This window comes from Pomacea canaliculata, linkage group LG1 (assembly GCF_003073045.1).
Source record: "Pomacea canaliculata isolate SZHN2017 linkage group LG1, ASM307304v1, whole genome shotgun sequence".
Taxonomy (NCBI): Eukaryota; Metazoa; Mollusca; class Gastropoda; order Architaenioglossa; family Ampullariidae; genus Pomacea; species Pomacea canaliculata.
Genome location: NC_037590.1, coordinates 25,949,140 through 25,970,854, shown reverse-complemented (window position 1 = coordinate 25,970,854; position 21,715 = coordinate 25,949,140). Strand labels below are relative to the sequence as shown.

The window sequence follows — 21,715 nt, the reverse complement described above, 5'->3', positions numbered from 1 at the left end:
AATATAGGATTGTTATTAGATTTTTACAATGTTGGCATGAGAATTAGCTGTAATTATGGTTTTCTATAAAAGAAATCAGCTAAAATAACTGAAACTTAAGATACATGCCATTTTAAAATAAAATTGTAATCAGGTAAAATATAGTACACAATAGCTTATTTTTAAAACAGCAGATGGATGCAAGGAAATACACTTAAAAACATATAGCATAGCACCAAAGCTTCCACATTTTCACATGCATTATGTGCAGCATTCTATCAAAACATCTGGATAACCCTAAAAAGATGTAATTAAAAAAACAGGTTTCTTTTTTAATTGTTTTGGAGGGTAAGGTTTATTTTTTTCTTTTTGAAAACATAGGAAAAAGTCCTCACCTGTTGACTGTGGTTTAAAGAAAGAATTGCTAAACATTTTATAGCTTATGTCAAATGCTACGTGAATGATGGAGGAAAGCCATTTGGGGCAAATTAACTAAAATATTTTGTTTTCTTCTTTCCTTTGCTTTTATCACAAGTTTTTTGGGAGTTTATATATAAAACCCAAATGGCATAGGTCTTTACGTTTCAAACTGTTGCCAGATGCTCCATTGCATCATGGGCAAAAATGATGCTTTTGCGCAATGGTTAAGTGTCGAGTATAGAAAATGTTCCCAGCATGAATCCCAGACCATCACAATATGTCCCGCTATTAAAAATTATGAATCGAAAAAATAATTGGACAGGTCAACAATATGATATTTGACTTGAGTGTGAAAGGTAAGCTAATGATCGGAGGACAGAAGAGACTGGTTCTTGCATCATGTCCATGAAGAACAACGCCTTGTGGAGCTGACATCCTACGTGCAGGGAATGATTGCTTTTCTTGAAGGGCGGATTGCGTGGCTCAGTGCGGTCTAGAAATCACTGTATTGTATAAGAAAAGTTTGTGGGATGACGTTTTCTAATTCAAGCTTTGACAGAAGCATTACATAATGCTTTGTAAGTAAGTGCCTGGGGATTAAGTGTCGGGATGAAGTGCACGGGGATTTTAAAGTGTCAGAATTAAGTGACGGACACCCTAGAAATATATTGGTTGAGGACCAAATGTTTCAGCACGAAATAATTTAAGGCTAAGATATAGTTTTTTGACAATGAACAAAATTCTGAATTGCTGCTTGTCTGAAATATGTACTAGACACTTTCACAAAAACTATACTATTTCTAAACATTTCTCATATAATTGTATTAAGTCACAAGATTAATAAGTATTGAAGCACATGTAGTTATAAGTATCATCCATCTTACAATCAGTTAATCAACTTCGTAATAACATAATTCTAAATTGCCACTTGTCAAAAGAGTATACACTACATATTTTTATACAAACTCTATTAAACTAGTTCTAAACATCTTTTGTCACAAGACTTATGAAAACTGAAGCAAAATATATCAGTATAATTTTATGAACAGGACATTTCATAACCACAATAAGAAAAAACAAATTATCCTCTTTAATGTAATGGATTAAACAAAGAATAAAATATAATCCAAAAAAGGAAAGAAACAGAAATTTTTATCATTACTGCACAATAAAATGGAAATGGCAGATATGAACATATCTGGACAATTCTGATAACGTACTCTAATTTATTTTCAAGGTATCAACATGCTATTCAAGTAGGATGATGAATGCTATCCACAGCATTAAAAGGTTTCTTGAAGTAGTAATTGCACCTCTATACATGTCAGGCTGAAAAACATAACCAAGAAATCTTGTTAATTTAAATTTATCTAAATACACTTTTCTCCAAGTATAATGCTCTTGGGAGGGAAAAATTACTTTTTGTACTAGAATTCTACCTTACCCAAGACCTTTTTACTTGTAAAAAGTTATACCAGTATGTATGAGCATGCATGGTAATAGGTACTGATGTTTTCTGTTACTTTTATTCGTGTGCCTTCTTACTCTGATGTATTCTACTATTGCTGATAACTCTGTGGCAATCCTCCTCAGCTCATCACTGTATTGAAAAAAGATTGAATGATTTTTTTTTCACCAAAAGTTATCTCATTTTGACTACTTCATTATATGCATTAATAAGAGCCTTATACACATATCAAAATAACATGAATACAGACACCATCTCTTGAGTGGTAACTGGTTACTGCTACACAGTTATAGAGAAACCTATATTCAAACACTGAATGCACACATCATGGTGTTTTATGCCATGCCAGCAAATAGGGCTAGATCACAGCAAAAGAAAGTAATCATACATTAAAAAATGTTTAGGAACAAGAAGCCCCAGGTTATACAATAACAACATCCTAAACAATAAAGACTAATAGAAGAAGTAAGAATAATATATAAGAGGTGTGTTGTACCACCAGTAGACCAAAACCTTAAACCAGAATCTAACATAAAACCTTAAATCTGATGGTAAAGCCCTATCCGCTTTAAAAAGGAAAAAAATAGCTGCTGAAAGGACGGCTCTAAATAGGAAAAACAAAGTGCCTGCTGATAAAACTTGCTGGTGGAATCTGGTTGCATTGCCACAGGGACTGAACATAGGTAATGAAGATAAATTTACATTCAGATGAGACCAGTGATTGCATATGACTAGAAGACTGGCAGGGGATGAAGGGATTAATAAGGCGATGCGAGATGTCGCTCCTATACATTTATTCCCTGCTTGCCAAGGGAGGCAAATTAGATACTGAAGATTCAGCTGTGGCGGCCCCAGATGTTTGGTGCTGGGTAGTGATTTTTTTCTGGTGATTTTGTTTTTGGTTGTGTCTTTCTTGTCTGTGTCAGTGGAGCATTTTTACTTTTTTGAGATTTAGTGTTATGAGCATGTAGTATTTCGGAGTGGTCTAGGGTGTATGGATTGTAATACTTGTGTGCATAAAGATGCTTGCTTGTGATGACTGGGTCCCTCCACTGCCTGTAGAAGAAAGAGGAGGCATAGCATGACAGACAGGGCCCTCAGAAGTCATGTCATGTCATGTCTGGATAGAAACTGAAACTGATGGTTGTTTTACAATGTCTTCTGAGTAGGAAGTGGAGCCTGGACAAGAAGTTGCTCCTAAGGAGCCACCCACTATGCAACAGACAGCATCAGCCAGATTGTCTGCCTCTTCCATTTCTTTAGAAGAAGAACCATGGAAACCATCTCAGTTGGCATAGTGGGCGCTTACGGAACAATTAGCTGCCGCAGCGAAAACAATGGGCTTGTAGAAGTCAGCCCTGTCACCATAATGCTGACAGTTGAAACAGTTCAACAGAGAAGAATGAAAAGAGACTTTAACCTGCAAATACCCAACTTCAATGAAGTTAGGTATTTTAGGCAAGCTAAAGGTTAGAAACAAGAATATTGGGAGGAACACATTTCCCATCATTCTTTAAGCTGACTCTCCGCACAGCAGAACCCCCTTCTCCTTTTCCGGGATGCCAGATCTGACTTGATGTCAACCTCCGACACCCCAATAAGGTCAGGGCAATGGATGACCCCTTGGAAGAGTTGAGGGATCTGTGTGCAGCTACCTTAATTAGGTGATCAACTAACTGCTTTCTGTCCCATCCACACAGGGCCTCTGAAGCTCTCTGGTTGGTGCACTGGACAAAGAACTGTCCAAAGCTCAAGCGCTTGACTGAAGAAAAGCCAGCAGAAGAAATGTTTTTGAAACCCTTAGCAATAAAAAAAGGCTGTGCTGGCTCTGCACCCTTTCTACAAGAAAATGGGGCCAGGCTCCCTCACCATTCACTCTCATACTATCTCACACCTCATTCTCACTGTAAGAAAACTCATCCTCATGCATTCTTTTCCCAAGGTTTGATTTTTTTCCATAATGAAAGGAGTTTGTTTTGTTCCTTCTACTCACTACCACCATGGAGTCCAACAATCGGATGCGACTGAGCGGTACCACACAGGGCATTTTTAGCAGTGTTGCACCAGGGATAGAGAAGGAATATACTCTGGCCTACCGAGCATGAAGACCAGATTAACCCCCCCAGCCACGGCCTTTTCGCAAAACTAGGAAATGCAGGACCAGGTGATGATTGGTGTGGGTCATGTATGAGTAAGTCTCTCTATTCTGATCTAGCTTCCATCTTTTTATCATCTGCTTTTACATTCTCCCCCACCCACCCACCATACATCAATGCCTGCTGACGTCATTGTCCTGGAGATGTCAACTTCTGACTATGAGCTACTACTGCTGCATCTTTCTTCTTAACAACAATACTAATATAAAATCAAAATAAAATACAAAATAAAATCAATAATTATAATCAATAATTCAATGTTAAATGCAAAACATTCTGTCAAGATTGCAATGTATTTGGGAATCATTCTGGAGGTCAGCTTTGCCTGCCATAGCGTGTGGTTACTACAGGATGGGCCTGCCTGTCAGGTGCATGGTCTAATGTTACTTCAGCGCTGGTTACATCTGAAATCACAGGTGGATCAGCACTGGCATCGCCCTTTCCTGTCATCAATAGCTTTACAACAGTGAAGCATCTCCAACACCAGCACAGGGTTTTGTGTTGTAAAAGGTGGGAATGCTTTGCATAGGTGTGTCCCATCATAAGTTTATTAAGTACTACCTTCTCCTGCTACACAGAACAATCTGAAGGTGGGCAGTCAGAGAGATGGCAAAGGATGGCATGTAACTTACTCTGGCAATTGTGTCCCAGTAATGTTACCACCTAGGCGGTGATGATATACAGATGACAACAGTTATTGCGATTGACCTGGAGACTGGGAAGTGGCCTTGTAAACTCAAACATTGCCTGGGATACCAGGACATTTTCTGGAGTGGAATGGTAAAAGGCAAGGTCTGAGCCTTCTTGCAGGTATACTGAGCCCTCCTTATTAGACCATGGCGTTTATATGTCTCTCACCGGAGGATTGTTGCCAAAGCAACTCCCGTTAAAACAAAGATCTAAAAATGTTGATAGGATGGTCCAGAATACCATTAAGTTCTACAGAGAAAATGAAAGAGCCATCAGCCATCAGAGGCTGCCTGTTCTGACTGACAAATGTGAAACACTGCTGCAGTGATAGGACCACCATCTGAATTCTTGTAGCTCTCAGTATAAATAGAACAGAACCCATGATAGAAAAGATTTTCTGTAAATGTTGAAAAAAATCTAATGTTTCCCCATAATCTCCTTTTTTAAAAGCAGGAAGATCAAAGTGAATCTTGGGAACAGGAAGAGTTCAAGGAGAAGAGGTAGGAGAAGGAGGGGTTCAACCTGGGTGAGATTGAGTGCATCTTTGTGATGCGGATACTAGCGCGTTACAAAACTGCATCATCATCATCATCATCTACTCTGGAAGCCTGCAAGTGGAGTTTTACCTGGAAAGATGATGGTTATTACTCCTTGATATAAACTGCACCCAAGGCAGGACATACAGAATAGAAAACAGCACAATACGCAGGATTTTCAGGATGAAATTTGAGATAACTGGTGTAGATAAGTTTTATGTGGTGGTGAGAAAGGGGAAGTTTATCAGCATCTGTGTACAAGCTTTGCACTGGAGTGGTGCGGAAGGCACCCAGGCAGATGTTGTGCCCTTGATGGTGTACATGATCAAAAAGTTTAAGATAAGAGTTAGGCAGAGAAAAAGATGATGAAACCAGAATGCAGCTTTGAGTGGACTAGAGCGCAATACAGACACAAAAAAGACCACGCAGTCAACCCATCAGCTGGTGTGACCATCTACTCTAAGAAGGTTCAGGGCTTTTAAGCATAAAGATGCAGAGACCTGATGGGAGAAAGATAGGATAGTTTATGGTGAATAATGACCCTGAGACATTTAACTTCCAACTTGGAAATAAGGCTGCGCCTGACAGGCTGAATTGTTTTGTACTCCTGTGACTTTTCAAATTTCTCCTGCAACGTCTCTGTTTATTCACACCCATAGGTTCTTTTACATGTTGCATTTTTCTCTTAAGCTTTTCATTGTTATTGTTTTACCATTTGTAATTGCCTTGCTTTCTGTTTGTTGCATATCTCACTTTAAGGGTTACACGTGAAGACAGAGATAGAAAAGATAAAAATGTAGTGACAGGGAGATTTTTTAATTAGAAAAAGAATATAGATGAAAGGGCCAGGTAATGGAGAAAAAAGCATAAGAGAAGGCGTGGGCCAGCTTAGTCACCCAGCCAAAGAAAGGCTAGGTGTTCACCCCCTGCACATAAAGCTGGGCCCTTGGGGGCTCTTTCTGCATAAAACCCTCACAGATAAAGGGTTTAAATCATACTAGATGGTTGACAGTGCTACGGTACTAGTGGAATAGAAAGGAGACCTTGTGACTCAAGGTGCAACATACTGCAAGCATTCCTAAAGATTCTAAAATTTTACTGAGACAGCATGTAAGGGTAACGGCATGAGAAACTAGGTCCATAGATGCACACTGTCCTCAGATGGGCATCACGAGGAACAAAAAAGAGGAGAAAGACACTGGTTATGTGGCTATGAACTGTCCACGAGAATACAGAAGCAGTGGGCAAGACCTGGAATGATATTGGATGGTTTGCCCTGGAGTGAAATGGTAAGAAAAGATTCATTGGCACCTTATGCTCCAGTGGGAATGAAGAGGATTCACTCAATTCTTTTCTCTTCCTCATTCAGAATAGTTAGAACTGGGAAAATTATAGAATATTTCAGAAAAGAGAACACTGCACATAGTGAGCAACTTTGAGAAGTCTCAGGAACACTTTTCAGACTGCAGATCCCACTGACAAAGAAGCCAATATACCTTTTGTTTAAAGTCATCTTTTGGAATAAGGATGCCGGGGAGAGGGGGGGAGGCAGAGGGATCTGCTTTAACTTGTGTATTCTTTCTACTCAACGCCTGCTGTCTTTGTACAACATAGGTATTTCCAGCTCAGCATACCAGGTTGACATGACTTAGACAAAGACAGGACCAGATTGAACCTTCTAGCAATGCTATAATAAGTTTAAATGCTTTAAAAAAAAAAGAAATAAGAAAATCAGTACAGTGCGTATTTCTCACCAATCAATTGTGGTGCCAAAGAGGAATTGGCTGTATCTGTAATGCTTGTGGTTTCAGTAAAAATCACTGCAGTGGTGTGCTGAGTGGTTTCATTCCTGAAAAAAAATGTAAAAGCGAAATAAATCAAATGGGATATTTCTAAAGTTAATTCATGCAATGGATGTAATATTTGACTGATGATACAGGACTCTGATCTTATGTATGACTTAAGGACAAAACTTAAAATGCATTTAAATAGACATGCCTAGTCTAATGGAAATAAACAGATAATTGGAGGCATGCAAAGTCAACAATGAACCCACTTCTAATGACAGTGTCTTCTGTTTCACTAATGAGGCTTATTTACAAGGCAACGATATATAATATTATGCTAGTCTTATAAATAGACATGTTTGGTCTGGTGTGTTTTATGCTGTTTGTGCCAGCAATGAAGGCTATTACAACACGCGAGTCATATTTTACTGATGCAGCTAAAAAGGCAAGACCCCATGGTGACATTACAATAATAACAATACAAACCAACAAAAAGGGTAAAATGAACATCATAAAAAGGAAAGCAGTGTGTTAAAATGTGTTGTGGCCTCTGGAAATATGATATTAATATAGAGGCTATGAATTAAACTAAAACCTTAAATCTGATGGTAGACTTTTACCACCTTAAAAAACAAAAAAAAAAAACCAAAAAAAAAAATAAAAAAACGGCTGCCACTGAAGTAGATGTGAATAAAGAAAGCAATGAATTAAAAGCAAACAAAATACTGCTGCCAAACACTCTGGATGCTGGGACAAATAATGAAAACGTGTAAAACAAAGCAGCGTCAAGGACAAATTGGTGATGGTCGTCTTGTAAAAGGTGGGAATGAATGGCCAAGGTGTGAGCCATCCTGGATCTACTAGCTACTACCTTCTCCTAGTGCACAGAATGTCATGGCATCCTCAAAAAACTTTCAGACACTTTCTTTTACCATATCCTCACTGTATTTACTGAGTTTTGATTGCTCTGCTTTGTGGCCATATTTCAATTATGATTCCTTCCTCTTGTTCCCTACCCAACATGGTGTCCAACAAGTGGATGCAAAATTTGTGTTTCATGCCAAACCAGCAACAAAGGTTATATCCCAACTAAGCAGCCAGTCCTGTAAAGAGACACATTACCACATGCAGACAAAGAACACCATGCCCAATACCATATCCGAACCCAGGACACCCAATTCTAACTGTATTGGTGACTGGCACTAACCACTGTGCCTCATGCATGGCAAAAGTAAAGGGCTTAAAAACAGAGAAAAGAAAACAAAGAGAAAAAGTTTTATTGGGAAAAAGAGATCAGGAGAAATGCTGATAGAAACAAAAGATGAGAAGAAAGTAATTGTTTAAAAACAATATAGGCTAGTGAGTCAGAGAGAGGCTGGGTGTGTCCACCCCTGGAAAGAGAACCTGAGCCCACTGGGCAGAACTGTAAGAGACCTTGAGCTAATAGGTATTTGTGAGGAGGTTGGGGTATTTTTACATTTTCTGAGTAACAGAGATGTTAATTCACTCCATTTTAACCAGTGCCTTATCTATTTTACTAGCTATGCATGCTATCTGTATGTATGCTTGATAACAAGTCTGGAACTACACTGTGATATGTTTATCAGCCAGAATGTTACCTGATTAACCATTAGTCTGGGCGAGATATCACTGCAAATGCAATTTTTTTTACAAGTACATGCATATTAGCCTTGCTGCTGAATCTATTCTGAAGATTTCAATGAATCATATTAGAAGAATTTAAAAATGTGGTACATACACATGGTCTTGAATGCTGTCTACAGTGATGTCACCAGAAGTGTCTGTCCGTGAATCAGTTGCCTGGCTTTCATCCAAACCAGTCAGAATGTCAGATGTATCATAACCTCTCAGATCCACTTCTCTTTCCTCTGGGCTCCCCTCCCTGTATCCAACAATTTTTAAAATCCTCTACAGCTAATTCCATTACAATGTTTTAATAATAATAAAGTGATAAATTTATACAGCCCTTTACCTCACCATCAGTGTTGATAAAAAATATAAACACACAGACAAATACGGTAAAACTTCCACTTTAAGACTTGCTAAAATCTATCAAAATCAGATCGTAACTGAGAGAGGTCTTAATAGGAAGATCAACTTGTCTGCTTTTATTCCATGAGCTATAACTCCAAACATCAAGTTCATTGAATAATGCATGGTTCTGTTGATAATATTTGATGTTAATATCTACTCCTGTCACCGGAGATCAATTCTTCATTTGTGCCTGGATGGATTCTACTCTTGGTGTTCAGACAAAATAGTAGCCATGATTGGAGCAATATGGTTTGGGTTGAAATGACAGGTGACCCATAGTACAAGTGATCATAGGTCATTTCCCCCCACAGCAAAAGTCAATTTGTCCAAGCTAAGTCCATTTAATTTATCCCACGTAGGCCCAAGACCAAAAAGTCTGGTGCTTAGAGCTAGGAAATGGGACCACGCAACCCCTCTCCTTTGTTTTCTACACTGGCATCCTATCCGTTCTCGCATCCAGTACAAACTGTCAGTGTTGTGTTTTAATTTCTTTGCTGGCACCTGCCCTGATTATTTCTCTGAACTGCTCTTTTTTTACATCCCAGCTAGACAGCTCTGCTACTCATCTGATGGATCATCTCCTTACTCTTCCAGTCACCAAAACAACAACATATGGCCACGGGATTTTTAGTTATTGAGCAGCAAAACAATGGAATTCTCTCCCTTTTCATATCTGCCACCTATTGAATCCTTTAAATGTGCACTGAAAACACATCTCTTCAGTAAACATTACTCCTAACTAAAAATACAAGGTGAAGGACATTGTAGATCACGTTCATGCACATTCAGTCTCGTGCATCTCTTCGCTCCAAGTGAAGATGTCAAAAATGGGTGGACATATGCTGATCATCTTTGGTTGTCCTAAAGGACATAATATCGTCTGTATTCTGTAACTAGTCTCCACTAGGTGACAGTTACTCTGTAAGTGAAAGAATGTACCCCAAGGTATATTGGGGATTATCCCCATTCAATATAAAATAAACAATTTGCTAAGTGTGCCAATTTGGGCCATGTAAATGATACATTGTTGAGAAAACGGCTGACATGGATCTGCAGTCGCTGACTTCTTGAAGCGCCAGTCTGTTGTAGTTTTACTTCAAGCAGAACAGTCTCCTCTGACCAACGGGATCAGTGTCATGACAGATGCAAGGCACGTCTGTCGAAACAATTCATATCACTCTGATGATGTTACTCTGGTAGTATTGACCCACAATGTTCTAAATCTTCAGCACATCACCAAAGAGGATGACGGGTGCATCCAGCCGCACCAAGCAGTGGGTGCGAGAGGATGTATGAAAGTATGAAGGCCTCAGATGTCATCATTCAAGAGGATATTCTCAACCGTAACGTGGCAATTCATAAGTTAGTGAGAAATAAAGATGCTAAAAACATTAACGAGGGGTGACACATTGCTAAAATAATAAAAGTCGGGATGAAAAAAAACTGCCGCAGGGTAGTAAAGCGAACCTTGGCAGGACGTGACACCTTCAGCTCAGTACAAGACAGCAGCGGTCAGGGATCATGTTTACTGGTGAATTGAACATTGCGATGGCGACCCTATGAGACTAAGGCACTTGTTGGATGGATGTATTACACCCTTCCAAAACACCCATGACAAGTGTAACCAAGCCTCACCATGCAGGCAATCGCAATATTTACCATCTCTAATAGTGCTAACTGATCCTGCTGCTGTCAAGCTTCTGAGTGACTTTCTGCATGGCCATGTCTTCAATAAGCATCCAGAGGATTACGTGCTGTCCAGGGATACATTTTATGTTGAAAGTTTTAACAACGTGTGCCTGATCTTTCTGCCTAAGCGTGTTCACATTACAAACCCGAGGCACTGTGACATGTGCATGGGTCTTGCTGTTTTAGACTGGAATGAACATGTTGATAGAGATTCTACTTCAAATTACATCAAAGCAAGTGTACAGAACAACCATAGATGACTTGGATAACGCACTTTAAAAAAAGAAAAGTTATAAACTAGTAAAGGATATCTGGAGATGTGTCGTTGAACAATACAAATTTGATTCCGAACATAAGAAAATATGTTAACTGAAACAGACAGTAGTTCTGATGAAGATTTGGAAATTAATAATGTAATATAATAACAAAATCCAACCAACATTGATAAATGAGATAATAATTTACCATCAATGTTTGCACTTTCAAAACTGAAATTGTTCTAACCACGGTATAGCTCCACACCGACAAATGTACTGCCTCTATAGACATGTTTGTTCCAGGAGAAATCTGCAAAGACCCACTTGTATAACGAATTTTTATCTTGTTCCCTTTACATATTTGTTATTCTGTGACATCAATTGTAGGATCAGTAGCAGTGTTAAATTTTGTATTTCCATTGTTATACTGGTGATTTAGCTTTGTTATATATCAATCTTTATGACAGTGTCTCCAGCCAGATTTTGTTTGCATACCTGTACTTCATCTGCCAATAAGAAACGTTGAACTTCCTTGTAATGTTATGTAAATCATGAGATGAAGGGGGAAGGTGTTTGAAACTGTGTAAATAAATTAAATGAATTTCAGTTGCAAACTAGAATAAATTATTTTGTTGAAATTACTGTTGCTCTTTTCCCCTCTCTAACTCTTTTTTCGTTTGTCCAAAATGAAGCAAACCACTCCAGAGCCAAACTAACACCGATGCATATACAAGCTTTACCTTCTTGCTTCCAGCCTAGGATTTTATTGCTCACTTACAGATTACTTTCCAGAAATGCATGATGAGTAGCTGCCATGGAAGTGCAGAGTGTGGTAAGAAAATGGTGTAGTAGAAAGGACATCGAATTCATGAGATGGACACGACTGTCATTTTCCAGATTCAGATTGTAAGAAACAAAGTATACATAACAACTGGAAAATAAAATACTACTACTACAGTGTGAACACTAATGTGCATGCACGTCGCACTCAAAACTTTGGTGGAATGCACACACAGACCATAGAAGTAAGCATGGAGTACAAGCTGAATATTGATATCCCCACTAATGAGAAAAGAAGTATAAGAAATAGAGAGAAAGACTAACCGTGACAGTATATTCAGATGGAAGTCGTTTCAACTCAACTCTCAGACTCTACAGCAAGTACTGGTCAGGTGAGGAAGACGTTTTATTGCCAGGCTACTCGGCAGTGCCTGTGATGTCTACCCTGCCTATTGTCCGGGTAGTAATTGGAGATGACTGGCTGCTAGCAGTCTGCACCATGTGTACTCCTACCTTCCCTTGCATGGGCGATACCATTTTCTTCCATCCAGATGGAAAACTTCTGCCTTTAAGCACTAAGAGCATGCTCCTTAGGAGTGTATGCGCTTTACAAATTTTGCATTTATTATTATTCATTTGGATTTGTTGCTACAGATTCCATATTAGTGGAACAGCATGCTTTGATATGTTTTCTGCATGGATTTCTTGCGCACAAATTTGACTCATTCACTGATTCATTGGTTAAGTAAAACACAAGTGAAAGCCAGCAAGCCCAGAGCTTTTCGCACACATTTCCCTGTCACATTGTAACAGACTGCACTGCACTTTCACACAGAGGCACCATCATCATTCATGTCACAAATCTTGACATATAGTCATTACAAAACAAATATGACATGGAAAGCACTGACAGGCATTACAACTAGCAGTGTTCTTTCATTTGTATCTGATCTGTGGTTGGGAAATATCAGTGATCAATAATTTGTTCTCTGATCAGGAGTAAGGTGATGCAACAATAAGTGACAAGAGTTTTGACAATGACTACCTAAAGAGGACATGAACTGATCATCCCACCAAAAGGAACAAAACGAAGAGGATGACAGCAACATACAAACAGTAAGGATGGAGAGTGTCATAAATCTGCAGAGGAAGACAAGCACGTGGGCTAGTCAATTAACTACAATCACAACTATTCACAACTATGTTGACTGGTGTAAGGAGTAATGCTCAAAGAACAGATGTGTTTTTAATGCACATTTAAAGGATTTGATGGTGGGTAGATGGCAGATGTGGAAGGAAACAGAGTTGGACTGTTTTGCATCATGCACAGTATCTAAAATTCCAGAGACCACAAGATGCAAGACACCATTCATATATGAAACAATGTTAAGACCTACTACAAATCATCACATAACCCGAAAAAAGTAATTCCTCCAAATCACTAGTGACTATCTGATAGCTTCTGTCTGCATCATGTGCACTGATGGTAGGATTATGTTGCTTTTATGCCTCAAAATTCTTTTCTTTTGGCTAAAGACAGATGAATGTATGATATGCTAACATGGTACCTCTTGCGCATCTACTTTTTATTCACAAGATGGTAGCCACTTTTGCAGTCAGTACCAGGTAGCCCTTTCTTTGAATTAAGCAAGGATTAATGATACAATTGTCTCAGGAAAAGGTTTACTACCAAGTGAGCATTCTTACCTTTCTGCAGCATTCATCATGTCTTGCACAGAGGAAAACTGTGAAGTGCCAACAAGAGGTCCAGGCTCTGGTCGCATACCCTCACGTAACTGCAGCATGCACACAGGTGCTTTTGTATCACATGCCGAAAGTGAGATATGACAAAACTCTGATGGTGATTGTAAGTAGAACCCCTGTCCATCCTTTGTGAAGACGAATGATGCTATTCCACTGTTGTGAAGGATTTCATATGAAAAGAATAATGCAAATGAATTGATAAGAGACTTAATTTAAACAATAAACCTTGCACAAATCGGTTACCAGAGTGCCTTAATCATCTCTAAATGCATCATCAGCAGCCCTATGTTCTTCAAGGAGTAACAAGGACTAAACTAAATGCATCATCATACAGTCACCTAAAAATACTGCAGGTTATAATAAAGCACTTTCTGAATATGAATAATTATCTAGATGATAATGGATGAGTGAAGCAAGAACAGTACAGTAAGTAGTAATGTAAAAGTATTTTATGCTTCTCAAACATAATCTATTAGATGCAATCTGAAGATATCTTTACATTAGCTAATAAAGACAGAAGACTGCTCTACACCAAATCTTCATCAACTTCCTTTATGTAATAAATTTCAGAACTATTAAGCTTCTAAGGATCAGACAGCACTGTTTTGTGACATTCAAAGAAGCTAAACAGAGGACTTGATGTCATACATTTATTTTTCAAGATGACACATAAAATGCAGCAATTTTTTTTTAAGACAGTGATCTGGTTAGCATAGTAAATGGAGTTTCTTTACAACAGACATGTAAATAAGGAAAAAATAAAATGCTTGTCTGTTGCTAGTTTCTTTTAGTTTCAACATGTCTAAATTACCTGCTAAATCTCTGAGGTATAAAGTTGAAAGAAAGATTGATTTTATTCTTTTCCCCCATAGAGACTGAGACATTTGCTAATGGCTATTGGTACCTAAAGTGCTTGTTATCAGGACAATGAGACTCAGGCATGTGTTCAAATCACAAACATACGTCTTTCTGGATGTGACACTGTTGTTTGTTAATTTGTGTTTTGTGTCATGCCAGCAACTAAGGCTATATCATGGCTAGAAAAGGTAATGTTACATAAACATACCAGGTGATGTGATAGCATCCTTGACAACAAAACCCAAGGAAAAAAAATTATAAAATGGTAGGTAATTTGCTTTTAAAAAAAAGTGTTGTGGCCTAAAAAGCCACCAACAAACCAAAACCTGAAACCAAAATATAACAAATGTAAAAAATCTTAAATCTTAAATCTTTTAGTAAAGCCCTATCCCAGGGGTGTCCAATGCTCATTTTAATCAGACACAACATAATTTTACTTTTAACATCATGATTCTGGCAAAACAGCCATGTTCTGGCCCACAAGATTTTATATCAAGTCAAGTGTGGCCCTCGAGCGAGAAAAGTTTGGGCACCACTGCCCTATCCTCCTTTAAAAAGAAAAAAATAGCTGCTGGTGGCATGGATCTAAACAGGTAAAACAAAAAGTCTGCTAGAAAAGAACTGCTGACAGATACTCTGGAGACCAGGACAATTTATTAAACATACACAACTGTGAAAATTCCCAGACACCAGACAACAGAAAACCTGGTGGGGGTTGACCTCTTAAAAGGTGTGACTGGATGGCATAGGTGTGTCCTAACTTTATTCTACTGAGAGCTACCTCTTCCCATTGCATGGGATGGCACAGAGGTAGGCAATCAGTTGTGATCAGCTGAAGACAGAATTTAAGACTCTGTAAGAATTGGCCTCTGCTTCCCTGAGGGATGTCCATATCCTAAGGATCCAAGAGGAAACACCCAATGGGGACTTGAAAGAGGCAACAAGAAAGAAAGTTTTTGATGAAAAGTGACATACAACCCCGGAAGCCGAAGGTCTAACAGTATATCTTATTTCCACCACTAGAATGTGCTCTCTGCAGACAAACGCACCCCAAACAAATGTTTTAAAACAGACAAGATGGTCCAGGGTGGTGTAATATTGTCTGAAGCCACACTGCAGGTTGGAGAGGAGACCCTGAGACGAGATGCCAGGTGAGCTGGGCATTCACCATGCATTCTAGAGTGTTGCACAGAAAACTAGTGAGAGCAAAAAGATAGTAAGAGTTGGGATCAGAAGGATCCTTACCAGATTTTGGGATAGGCGCCACAACTGCCTCTCTCCATGAGGGAAGGAAACAGCCAGACACCCATATGAAGGAGTAGAGAGACCTGTGGAAGATGAATAAGCAGCTGATAAGAAATGTTGTTTAGGCCAGATGCAGAGTCCTTGCACTTGGAAAAGGGGCTTGCTGTATTAGCAACATCTAGTGGTTCCATGAGAAAAGATTCTCCAACCTGCAAGTGGTCTATTAAGCTAATCAAATCAAACATGTCCAAGTCAGAAATTTTTCTTTTGCTCACAAACCCAACCACATAAAAAAACATAATATAAACATATACTGTTCGTAACATAATGGGCAGGCATACATACCAATACAAGATATTCAATACACACACAAACACCTAGACCTCACTCATGCATGTGAACCTCCGAAGGAGAATGCCAGATAATATGGTAGACCTACGAGTCTTTGTGCCTTTTATTCAGGATGGTGATGGTTGCTGGCATGAAGGACTTCTAGTAGGCAGTTTTTTGCGCACATGGCACTTTCTAGTGCCTGCCAGAGGGCAACAGCTGAAAGTTGGGATGGAGAGAAAGTGTTTGGTCTGAAATGATGTTATATGCCATATGAAGGTACAAGTCAGAAAGTGGTTTGTTTGTTTGCATTTAACGCCATGCCAGCAACTAGGGCTATGTCACTGGAACAAAAGGTAATCATAGCATAACAACAAAAAGTAATCCTTAACAAGTTTAGGGAAAAACCTCCTGAGTGATATAACCATAACATTCTATTTTAAAAAGTCAACCCAAGAAATAAACAATACGTAAAAGATTGGGTCAAGTGTAAAAAGGAGTGGTAAAGCCCAAACATGACACCAACAAACCAAAAATCAAGAGAAAACAATCACCAGGACATAACATTTCTTAAATTTGATGATCAAGTCCTATCCTCCATCAAAATGTAATGACTGATGCCAATGGATGGACCTGAACAAAGAAAACAAAGAATTTTCTGTAAAAAGCTGCAGATTGATAGTCTGGAGCTCAGGACAAACAATCACAACATGTACCACACTAAAACTTCCCCTACACCATAGACAAAAAGGTGGTGGTTCACCCCTTAGGAGGTGTCTTGTGTGGCATAGTTGTGTCATAACTTTAGTCTAGCAAGGACCACCTCCTCCCGCCTCACAGGATGGCACGAAGGTAGACAGCCAGAAAGACTGGAAAGGGTGGCATATAATTTATTTTGGCCCAGAATGTCAAGGTGGCGTTGCCATAGGGACTGAACGCAGGCTGATTTACAGTCTGATGATACCAGTGACTGTAATTTGCCAGGAGACTGACATGCAGCCTTGGCAGCCTGGTCTACTGAATGAGTGCTGCATGAATTTTATGAAACTGCACCACAAGTTGGTCAAAATCATTGGAAAGGAGAGCTTGGAGGGTTCAAAGAGTCTGAAATAATCAAAAAGTTGTGCTCGGAAGAGTGGTGAACATGTTGCAAGGCTAGCAAGATGGCAAGAAGTTCCGCAGTGAAAACTGAACAGCCATCTGCCAGTTGGACTGAAGCAGCCCATTGCAGTTGGCAGGATGGAACTGCTGCCGCAGCGACCAAGCCACCACTTGGGACTTTGGAGCCATCTGTAAAGATGGAACAGAATCCAGGGTAGTCAGAAAGGAGTTCGTTAAAACCTTGGAGAAAGATGAGGTCACTAGTGTTCTCTTTTTTAAAAGCTGTAAGATCATGATGAATCTCTGGAATAGGAAGGGTCCAACAAGGAGCTGGTAGTAGAGAAAGAGGCTCTACCTGTTGAATATCTACTCTGGCAGCTTGTAGGTGAGGTGCTACATGGAGTGATAATGGCTTTTGCTACTTGGTACGAATGGCATACAGATTAGTACGAATGGCATACAGGGCAGCACGCTGAGGTCCGAAAACAGCACGGTACGCAGGGGGGGGGACTGGTGTTTTACACTGTGCCAGCAACTAAGGCTATATTACGGCAAGCAGCCAGCCCTGTAAACAGATGCCACGTGCAGAGAAAGATCAGCGTGCCCGAGACGAGAAATGAACTCAGGGCAGCCAACCTTCACTGTATTGGTGACAGGCACTAACAGCGCTAACCGTTGCGCCACCGGACCGCACGCAGTTTCCAGGATGAGCTTTTAAACAACAGGCATAGGATAGCATGAGTTTCCAAGGCGATTTCATTTAAAATTGAGATAAAGAACTTAGCAGGATGCAACGTGGGATCATTGCCAAGGTCTTGTACCTTGAAATTTAAACTAGAACTTTGGAGGAGGCAGGTGGAGCAGGGGGTCTGAAAGGCAGGCCAATCTGCCTTAGATTCCACCCGCCGTTATAAAGATTATCCTCCCACTCCAGACTAGTTAAAAATTGAAAAATTATAGGTAAGTGATTGCTGCCGCAGTTAAAATCTAACAACAGTGCTGGGCTGAACAGTGATAAATCAACTGCTGACACTGTGCCACTGGATGGGTGGCAAAAGGTGTTAGAACCGTTATTCAAAAGGCACAGATCACTTTCCATAAAAAATGATCCCAACAACACTCCTCTGGTGTCAGTTGACACCTGCCCCACAAGGGGTGGTGCCCATTAAAGTCCCCCAAAAGGACGGGAGCTTGAAGTTGGGTCAAAAGACCCGAAGCTCCTGTTGGGATATCTGAGCAGAAGGATGAAGATAGACATAGCAAATAGTGATAGTCTTGTCCAGGATAACTCGGGCAGCAACAGCTTGAAGAGGAGTGGAAAGTGGTATCTGGTTAAACAAAAGATGGGAGTGAATGAGAAGAGCAGAGCAGTACCACCTGAAGCGACGTCAATCTGTGAGTCCTCATGCAACACTCAAAAGCCTTTCAAAGAAACAGAGGAGGAAGGTAAGAGAAGAGTCTCCTGCAGTGCTATAATATCAAGAGAGAAATGAGATGCTATGTGTCGGAGTTCTTCAAAGTTGGCTCGGATCCCTCGACAGTTCCACTAAAGGATTGTGTTTATCTGTGAGACGCTTTCTTCATCTTTTCCTCAGAGTGCATCACAGAAACAAAGGGAGAAGAAGAAGAAGATGGCAGGGGATGGCGGGATGGAGAAGGTGACACTAAACGTCGCTCATCCACATCCATGCCCTGCTTGCCAAGAGAAGCAAAGCAATTAGAAATAGGAATTGATGGTACTACTGTGGTAGTCCCAGATGTTATCTGTTGAGTAGTGGGTTTTTCTGTCAATTTTGGTTTTGTTTTAGTGTTCTTATCTGTCTGTGGTGTTCCTTGGTGATTTTGTGTTGCGTGCTTGTTGGTGTGCACTGTTTCTGACTGGTGAAGGGGGATGCTTGTATGGCTTGAGATGCTTGTGTGATTGAGATTTTTGAGATGACTGGGTGCCACTACTGCTTGTAGAAGGAGGAAGCATAGCCAGGCGGACTGGGACAGGGCCCTCAGAAGAGACTCATGTCATGTCCGCCTGGATAGACACAGAGGTAGAGGGCCGTTTTGTGACAGCTGCCGAGTAGGAGATTAAGCTTGACGTAGAGGGTGCTCCTGAGGAGCCACCCACAACGCGATGGCGAGCATCGGCATATGAGATGCCAAATTCCACGCGTACTCACTGAATGACTGCCTCTTCTCTCCATTTCGGGCAGTCTTTAAAAGAAGCGACATGAGACCCCTCACAGTTTGCACACTTGGCTCTTTCAGAACAATCAGCTGCCGCATGGCCTGTACCCCTGCAGCGAAAGCAGCGGGCTTGGGACTTGCAGAAGCTAGCTCCATGACCATAACACTGACAGTTGCGTGTGCAGACATTTCGCCGCCGGACGTTTGCCGCCGGACGTTTTGGAGTCGGGCGTTTCGCCGCATTATGTCAGAGAGAGAGAGAGAGCTTACTTACTTCTCAAAGAATGAAAGTAACTACTAGATTACACAATAATTCTTTATTTCAAACAAATTTTACACACAGACTTCACAGACAGTTCACTTTGATTGTCACAGATTATGCGCAACAGCTTTGAGAAAAAACATTGATACAATGGCGAGAGAAATGTGTGAGCTAAGGGGCGTCACACACTTGACTTCGGCTAAAGGTCCCGTGTGAAATGCCGAAATGAAGTGCCCCGCGCCGAAACGTCAGGCGGTGAAACGTCCAGCGGCGAAACGTCCGTGTACCGACAGTTGAAGCAGCGCAACGGTGAAGAGAAACTCGACCCGCAAATACCCAACCTCAATGAAGTCAAGTATTTGGGGAAAACAGAAAGTTAAGAAAAGAGTATTTGTAAGAATTTCTGATTTGATTTCAACTTCTGACATCCCGGCAAGGTCAGGGCAACGAATGACACCCCTTGAAGAATTGAGGGATCGATGTGTTACCTTTATGAGCCGGTTGACAAACTGTTTTCTGTCCCATTGGTGCAGGGCCTCAGACGCTTTCTGATTTGCGCACTGGTGCAGACGTCTAACAGCAGAAAAGCTTGTGGATATATTTCTAAACCCTTTTGCTATTGCAAAAGGTGAGAGGGACGAGAGATGGGATGGCTCTGTGCCCGCCACCACCAGAAAACAAGGCAAAGCCTCTTCAACATTCTCTCTCACACATTCTCTAACTTCATCCTCACTGTCTGAGGATTGATCTTCTCTGATGCATTTATTGTTGTTTTTTTTTTTGGTGCCATGATTTGATTAATTTGACTCGTTCCTTATGCTCCCCACCCACCATGGTCCAACAAGGGGATGCGACCGCGCGGTACCACTTAGGGCATTTCCAGCAGGGTCGCACCAGGGATATACAAGGAATATACTCTGGCCTTTCAAGCATGAAGACCAGATTGACCCCAGCCACAGAACCCCTAGCCCTTCTAGAAAAGCTAGGGCAATACACGACCAGCTGCTTGGTTGGTGTGGGTCACACCAATCTCTCATCTAGGAGACGTCCAGGCCAAAGAGGTGTATTGGTATGATGGGCTGCAACACATCAGGGACCTCAACCTCCAGGATCACATCCTCCCCCGACATCGGTCGCCCTGCAAGGCAAACGCAATGGGGGCCTAAAGAAGCCCACAGAGAAAAATGACATCAAAAGAAGGGCATGGTGGGAAACAAGAAAACAGGAGAAAGATCTGCAAAAAAGACAGAAAAAAGGAAGGATAAAACTGAAGTATGTCAGGGAGATGTTTGATTAGAAGAATAGATGAAAGGGCCAAGTAAGGGAGAAAAAGAAAAGCATAAGAAAAAAGGGGTGGGCTAGCTCAGTCATCCAGCCAGAGAGAGGCTGGGTGTTCACTCCCCGGCACAAGAAACCGGGCCCATGGGGGCTAGGAGAAGTCCAGGCCAAAGAGGTGTGTTGGTATGATGGGCCGCAACCCATCAGGGACCTTCATGAGAAGCCGGGCCCACAGGGGTTCTTTCAACAAGAGACCTGTAAAGAGCCTCCAGCACCCTAGAGATGACGTTGAAGCTGTGGAGTTTCCTCAAAAAGTACACTTTGCTGGGCCTTTTTGTACAATTGGTTCATGTGATCACTGAAGGAAAGCCTTCCATCTATTACTGTACACAGGCCAGGTGTCGTGACAGGGACTGCTCACCGTTGAGGCAGCCCATAAGAGCCATGTCATCTGCATACTTTTCAAGTTTGAGAATAGCATTGTTAATGGTAATCTCATCTGAATATACAGAGAATAGGATGGGAGAAAACACCCATGTTGAGGATCTGCTCGTCTGAAAGAATCATTTCATCCATTGACAGATTTACCCTTTCCAATGAGCCTGTTGGTAGAACTTTAAGACCCACCCTCTATGGTCGGTCCTTCAGGAATATGTACAGAACTGGGCTGGTGTTGACATCCAAGTCTAGTAGGTGCTTTACAAGGTGTGGCTGGACTGTGTTAAAGACGCTGGAAAAAAAAATCCATGAACAGGACCCGAACGTAGGTTCCAGAGGTGTCCAAATAATGTAGGATAGCATCTAAAAGAGTGAGAGAGGCATCAGGAACCCCCTGCATGTCTTGTAGGTAAATTGCAAAGGATCCAGGTGATCAGCCACAGT

At 40.8% G+C, this 21,715-nt stretch overlaps 1 protein-coding gene across 4 annotated transcripts in view; it reads right to left on the bottom strand.

Moving 5' to 3' along the window:
* Positions 1-1,181: 1,181 nt before the first annotated feature.
* LOC112559703 (lethal(2) giant larvae protein homolog 1-like) overlaps positions 1,182-21,715 on the bottom strand; it is a 103,707-nt gene continuing 83,173 nt past the window's right edge. For 2 of the 4 annotated variants that reach the window (XM_025231041.1, XM_025231059.1), the window contains 5 exons: positions 13,525-13,734; positions 8,796-8,939; positions 7,004-7,098; positions 1,945-1,999; positions 1,182-1,728 (listed from right to left, as the gene is read on the bottom strand). In XM_025231041.1, the coding sequence (XP_025086826.1) occupies positions 1,989-1,999; positions 7,004-7,098; positions 8,796-8,939; positions 13,525-13,734 (460 nt within the window). In that variant the 3' untranslated portion in view covers positions 1,182-1,728; positions 1,945-1,988. Of the gene's footprint in view, positions 1,729-1,944; positions 2,000-7,003; positions 7,099-8,795; positions 8,940-13,524; positions 13,735-15,684; positions 15,768-21,715 lie in introns of those variants that run through there. The other 2 variants (XM_025231050.1, XM_025231068.1) reach the window with 2 other exon arrangements.